The following is a 6,919-nucleotide window of genomic DNA, read 5'->3' on the forward strand; positions in this document are numbered from 1 at the left end:
TACACTCAGTGGCACCGTGACGAATGCGAGGGGGAGATTACTCGCGACTGCCGGCAGATTTGAAATAATACGGCCACCGTAGGAGTTAAAACGCCCTCGGAATGGGAGGGGCTAGAAAGTAATATTCAGTTGGTAGTCATATACAATTTCACCGCTAGATGGGAGAAAATCCTACACAGTGTAGCTTTAATTAAACATTATATATAGCTAAAAATTATCACAATTTTCAAAAAATTCCCTTTCAGTTAGTTCATTCAGGTTTGGAATGACATGAGGGTGAATAAAATGAAAACATATTTTAATTTCTTGGGTGAACTATCCCTTTAATATAGCATAATATCCCTTTAACATATTGTCTATTATTGCTTTTCACTTTAGTTCCCCCTTTGTTCTTTCTCACCTCAATCAGACCATTTTCAATAATAGTTCATATGCAGCATTTATGATTCCCCATGAGAAAACAGATCTCTGGAAGTTCAAATGCACACCTCGGAACAGACGGCTCACCTTCCCGTCCCTCTCTCTCAAAACATTCGCCAAAATCACCCTGCAGGACTGAAACTCCCCTCCAATCTTTACTTGTGCGTGAGACTTAACTACATTCAGAGGGTAAAACACCACCCCGAGAGCCGCTCCCAGAATCCCCCCACATACAAAGTCATTAACCAAATGCCCTGCCTTTGACTCGGCCTCGGGGAGCAGCTCCTTAATTGGTCCACGCAAACCGAAGAAAAAAACATTGCTAGGACCATTGCGGAGTAAGATCGGGACAAGGCCACGGTAAAGTTCTCGGATGCCATGTTGCTGAAGCAAAGCACGGAAAATATGTGCAGTGTTCTGAAAGTTTCCATGATGACGTGGATCCTGCAGTAAAGTTTGGACCCTCTCGAACGGCGTCAAGACTGCTTCAGCGGTTCCCGCCAAGACTGCTGCAATACTGTCCGTTAACAGGATGGGGGCATGAGGAGCATTTAGCCGCAGCAACCTGGAGAAGTCCTCATAGAGTCCAAACATAATTGCAATAGTGCTGCTTTTCTGGAGTAACGGCGGGAGGATGCCTCGGTACAGCGTGCGCAAACCATCCCTCTGGAGCTGTCGCACAGCTTCCCACGCCGGCACTCCGAACAACTGCTGGCGGAACAGCGCCTTGTGTATGGGAAACGTGATGACGATGTTGGCGAACGCCGCTACAGAACCACACAAGTAGTGGTTCTGAGTCTGCAGTGACTCCTGGTCTTGGTCGGTGGAGGCCATGGTCCTCGTTGATACCCAATCAAAGGTTGAAAATGAGGATCAGATATGACATCATCTGATGCATGAACTATAATGTGCTTCTGAGGGGAAAAAAGAAAGAAAAAATTAGTCATCAAAAATTGGTAAAACAACTATATTTCCTACATAAAAATAACAATTTAAACAGTATGTTGCATTGCATGATCTATGAATTTCAATACAATAATGCATATGAAAATATTTTATAAAATTGGATAATTCAAGCCATTCCTTCATTTTGGGAGCATATGAAAGGACATAAGCTGACTATGCATACATCAGAAAACAAAATGTGATTCATATGCCTAAAGATAATCTGATGATTGTTCTTCATCATTTGACCCCGTTTTGATTTTTATTCTGCATAGAACTTTTAGCCTCAGGTCACACTTTTTTTTTCCACAATAAATAATACATATATATATAAATTATGTTATATCTGATATACACTACTGTTTAAAAGTTTGTTTGTTTGTTTGTTTGTTTAAAAAAAGAAATTAATACTTTTATTCTGCAATGCACTCAATCGATCAAAAGTGACATCGAACATAAAAGAATCTATTTCACAATATTACTGTTATTGTTGTATTTTTGGTCAGATAAATGCAGCCATGTGAAAGACTTCTTTCAAAAACATTAAAAAAATCGGCTGTGTATATTTCTGACTTTCAAAGTGGATTTGAAATACAAGTAAACATCCTTCAAAAAAATAAATTTGAGAATTCATAAATAAACATACAAAAATAAAATAAATTGAAACAGCTTTATGTATAGCCTACTTAATTTATTTTACTCATGGGATTTTTTTTCCTTCTCAAATAATGTAGTCCCTTTGGAAGGTCGCTGGGGCCCCCTAATGGGCTCCAGCCCTTTAGTTGACAACCACTGGACTAGTATGTTGATGTAATACCGACATCAGATCCCTAGCTGATTTTAATATAAGAGGTTTTTTTTTATTTTATCCAGGTCATTCACTCAATTGTTATAGTCTAAAATTAAATACAGCAAATCCAGTATAACATTTAATTCCACATTTTTAGAGAGAAAGAGGAAACCAGTAGACATTTACATAGGTGTGGGCCTACCGATTAAAATTTACCATGGTGACCTTCATCACAAGACCATACTTAGTACAAGTATTGCTGTTACTGTAAAATCAGAATAAATTAATATGGGGTTGCATTCCAACAGCTTTCATAATATGTCTGCCATTTTGGTTTATTATTTTTCTTTTGATGCATCGGTGAAGTATAAGTCACTGCATTTTAAGAAACTATGGCATTTTGGCAGAAATTATGGTTGTCATGGAAATTTAAATAAAGGCGTGACCAGTAATGTTTATGACAAAGAAAGACAAATTAAATTATCCGTCCCCGTTCATTTCAGCGATGCAGAACAGATATAAGATAATTTCATACAGTAGAAAGATTATTTCGGACTATAAAGATAATGAAGCATCTTCAGTCGTTGACAACAAGCTACATCATCCAAAAACACCACATCACGTTCAATAGGCTAGGCATCAATTGATCATATTGTTATTGTTTTACCCGCTATGAATGACCTCTGGGTGAAGAGATGATAAAATATCCGTGATATAGACAATCTGATGATTATGTGTCTATTTTATAAATATAGAAACATCGCCTCATGTCATTCGTGCAAATACACGCGCTTCCGTCGCCCACATGTATCACATCATGCTCGCGCGCATCTCGCGCTCTGATTGGCTCGAGGATGCCATCGCTTTATGTGCTGATCTGAGATCTGCTGTGCCTGACAATGCCATCAACGCCTTGTCTGAGATTTGCTGTGCCTTTTCCTTTTAAGAACTTTATTTCTACCAGAACAGAATTACACAGTGGTCTATATGACAACATACAGCAGAATAATAATTGTACTTGATAATGTGGCATCATCATTAATAAATTAAATGATACATTTTCATGGTTATATATTTTTTTTACGCCTAACTAAAAGAAAAAATACACTTAATATAGTATAAATTCAAGATATTTATTTTCATCAGTGTTTTTAGAGGAAAGTGTACTGACAGAGACACAACTTGTCAGTCAATTGATCAATTAACCAATGAAAATAAAGGAGCAAAATTGTCAACAAGTTGCACCTGCATCATTAATTCAGTTCAGCCTCAGTTATCTAGAAGTCAGATTGGATTGTTTAAATCCAATATAAGAGTCAAATCAGGAGCCCTGTTTTGTATCTCCTTGTTTCTTGTTTGATCTCCAGTAAAGTGAGAGGTTTGGGATTTTATTTATTGTTATATGTTATGTCTTGGATAAGTGCACTTATTTGTTTATGGCATGCCTTATACATGTATTTGTAGTTTATCTCATTTATTTCCCCATAGATAAACTAAAGTAAAACAATGGCTGACAAACCAAATATCAGTGAGATCTCTCAGTTTGACAAGACCAAGCTGAAGAAGACCGAGACACAGGAGAAGAACACACTTCCCACCAAAGAGGGTAAGTTTGAGTTTTTCAGAGCACTTGTTGCCTTCTGATATTTTTGTTCCTGTTTGCAACATTCTTTGCCACTACTTGCTAGTCTATTTTGTTGGTCTCAAACCTCTGTTGGTTTTTGTTTTTCCCTCCTGCAGTCATTGAACAGGAGAAAAAAAGTGAGGCGTAAGTTATCAACTTCAGATCTTCACCAAGGGCAAGATGTAGAGGACTCTGTGAGATGGCAATTCACATCACTTTAGTCAGAAGATGGCATCGCCCAACCACCAGTCATTACAGCCGTAGGCTGGAGTGGGATATTCACAGTCTTAACTTCTGTAAGGCTTTTCATGATAATCAGTACGATCATGTGTTTTGTGAAGAGGCAGTCAACTCTGCACTGAGGATGTCTAACTCTCAGAAAGATTTATGTAAATCCATCTGTAAGAAAATGAGTTTTCTCTGCCCTCATTTTGAACTTTGGTGAAATAAACCTTTAAAATGAATTGCTGTGTTTTGCTTTGTGGGACTTTTATAAAAATGTAACCTGCCACTTTATATTTGGGTTAATTTACTCTGGCCTGGATACTAATTAAATTCTGGGTTTCAGGCCTTTGATCTCATAGGCCCATTGTTTGCAAGAGGTTTAACTTGTTTGCATCTTTAAGAGCTTAACAACTTTGACTGGCCACAGCATTTGAATTTGTTTGATCCACTGTTTAATTGTTTCTCAATGTTTTTGGCTAGCATTAAGATGCAGTGGCTGTATCAGAATATGCACACTTGCTGGCTATAGTATGTCTAAATTCATCACTGGTTCTGGTGAGATTCTAAAGCGTGTATCTAATGGACACTTTATCCCATAAGGCTATGGGAGAGGATTTATCTGATGACTACAGGGAAATAAAAATGTAGTACATCTGGACTATATTCATATTGCACATATATACCGTGAAAGTACAACGTCCTCCGAGTGTAGGCAATTTTGGATGCAGCCAGCGTCAAGCTCCAGCAGCGTGGTGCCTCTGCAGTCGAATACTATTGTGCAGCGTCTCGCATTTTCTGTGAACGGCCCCCTAATCTTTTAACCCCTTCACTATATGCGGAGTACGCAGCCTGCATAGGGCACCAACAACCATGCAAGATGGGCACCATAGAGCCAAAGAATATGTTGTGTAGGACACCTATGGGAATAATAATCTGGCAGTGTTCGGAAGTCGGTACAACAGCGGTTCACACAACATTTTCTTTGCTCCCTATCTAGTTACCTTTTCAGCATGTTGCTCATTAGTGATATGTGAACTTTGAAGAACTTCTAATTTCAAGACACTGCATCCCTTTCCCTTAACGCTGCATCTCGTGTTTTTAAACGCAATAACATGTTCTGTGTAAACTTTTTCATCTCTTTCCTTGCATTCCTGACCTGCTTACTCCAAATCCAAAAAAAGATCTATGCAGGGAGTAAATGACATCTCTTGAGCATTTAGTTAGTTGCAGCTGAGGTGATGACAATGCACCTGTCCTCCACTTCCTGTCAGAATCATTCAGCAACTTGAGATGTGCATCAGTTAGCCATGTGTTGTACTTTTCGGCCTTTCTCGCAGCTGTCCTCAGCACTGGTCTCTCTCTTTAATTTTAAACAGATCCTGTTTTGTAGACACAACACAATTACAACTGAACATCTGTGAAGTCAAGTTTGATACCAGCAAGATGGTCGACAGTCATTATCATGAGGAAAATACTGGACATGTGTGTGTGCGACTGCCAGGGAAGTAATGAAGCACCATCCCCAGGATAAAGCTGGTACGTGCACCAAACGGTTCAAGCTTCAGAAGTATAGAACATGTAATATCTAAGGGGAAACCAGGGCATTTCAACACCCGCCATCCTGAAGACAAGAATTCTGCAGTCCAGTATAGGGTTAAAAGGGTGGTATAATGCCCTTTTCACAAGATGTAAGAAAAATCTTTGATGTCCCCAGAGTGAGTATGTGAAGTTTTAGCTCAAAATACCCCACAGATATTTTTATATAGCATGTTAAAGTTGTCACTTTTTGAGGGTGAGCAGAAACGCACCGTTTTGTGTCTGTTTCTTTAAATGCAAATGAGCTACTGCTCCCAGCACAGAGGGCGGAGCTTCAACAGCTTGCACTCACACAGACATGCACTGAAAATTTCTAAAACTTTTAACCTTTTTATGTTCATACCAGATTCAGACAATGATGGAGAGACTCAAGAAGAAGTGACAACATGTAGAATGCAACAGGACGTTTCTGAATGGTAGTTGATGAATTTATGTAGCTTATGTGTAGTTATCTTCTAGTCATTGATTAGCATATTCTGTCTTGATAATCTATAAATCATGTTCAGGGGGCTAGAAAATTGCTTTTTAAGCTTTTTTGCTTTTTAAGGACTAACAAACAGCTGGTTTAAGTAAATTCTAGGGTTGGTGATGTCACTAACCCGGGAGGAATGTTGTGTAGTCCCTACCAGCTGTTTATTAGTCCTTAAAAAGCAATTCCTTTAAAAGCAAATATCTTCCTTTGCTTTGAACTTTGAGCGTTGTAACTTTGCAGATGTTGTTTATGCTCAAACAGCAACATTACACACTAACTAAAAAATCATAATCAACCACCCATTTAAAGCTTGACCAACCACGTCATCATATTATTACACCATTAAAAGGTTTTTCACACTACACAACAACCTTTTAAGATAAAGCTACTTTTAACTCTTGGTTAAGCCAGGGGTTTCTAAAAAAATCCCTTGGAGGACAACAAGGGGGTGCTAGAGGGTAATGCAGAAAATTTCAGAGAAAAACTTTGACATTTACTGAATTTGACATTGTTATTGCTTCATTCAGCTTTTTACAGTAGGACTGAACATTAAGGGAAAATCTAGGGATTTCTACTCATTAAAGATGGTTTCAAACAACAATTAATATTTCTTTTTCAAGTTTATACATCTAAAATAACTATACTATAAACAATATTATGAACTATGAATATGTATGTGTATATGTATATATATAACTCAGAAAAAATAAACATCCCTTTTTCAGAATACTTTATTTTTAAGATAATTTTTCAACAGATCATCATCCTTGCAGTGCCAAACATGGTGTCGCCCCAGACGTGTTCGAAAAAAGCAGTTGAAAGCGAGAGCGAGTTTCTTTTTTTGCTG

At 38.0% G+C, this 6,919-nt stretch overlaps 2 protein-coding genes across 3 annotated transcripts; one reads left to right on the forward strand and one right to left on the reverse strand.

The window, feature by feature from the left end:
* Positions 1–270: 270 nt before the first annotated feature.
* Positions 271–2,958, reverse strand: slc25a51a (solute carrier family 25 member 51a). The gene is made up of 2 exons (XM_084107278.1): positions 2,823–2,958; positions 271–1,334 (listed from the first exon to the last, which is right to left on the reverse strand). The coding sequence occupies exon 2, from the start codon at positions 1,252–1,254 to the stop codon at positions 406–408; it is 849 nt and encodes a 282-aa protein (XP_083963404.1). The 5' UTR covers positions 1,255–1,334; positions 2,823–2,958; the 3' UTR covers positions 271–405.
* Positions 2,959–3,411: 453 nt separating this feature from the next.
* Positions 3,412–4,206, forward strand: LOC311078500 (thymosin beta-b). Of its 2 annotated transcripts, none has more exons than XM_084107320.1 (3): positions 3,412–3,533; positions 3,644–3,761; positions 3,896–4,206. In XM_084107320.1, the coding sequence occupies exons 2-3, from the start codon at positions 3,662–3,664 to the stop codon at positions 3,925–3,927; spliced, it is 132 nt and encodes a 43-aa protein (XP_083963446.1). In that variant the 5' UTR covers positions 3,412–3,533; positions 3,644–3,661; the 3' UTR covers positions 3,928–4,206. The 2 variants fall into 2 exon arrangements, with proteins under 2 accessions (XP_083963446.1, XP_083963447.1); XM_084107321.1 differs by having other exon boundaries at positions 3,497–3,526.
* The last annotated feature ends 2,713 nt before the right edge of the window (positions 4,207–6,919 follow it).

This window comes from Abramis brama, assembly GCF_963993115.1.
Source record: "Abramis brama genome assembly, chromosome: 2".
NCBI classification, from domain to species: domain Eukaryota; kingdom Metazoa; phylum Chordata; class Actinopteri; order Cypriniformes; family Leuciscidae; genus Abramis; species Abramis brama.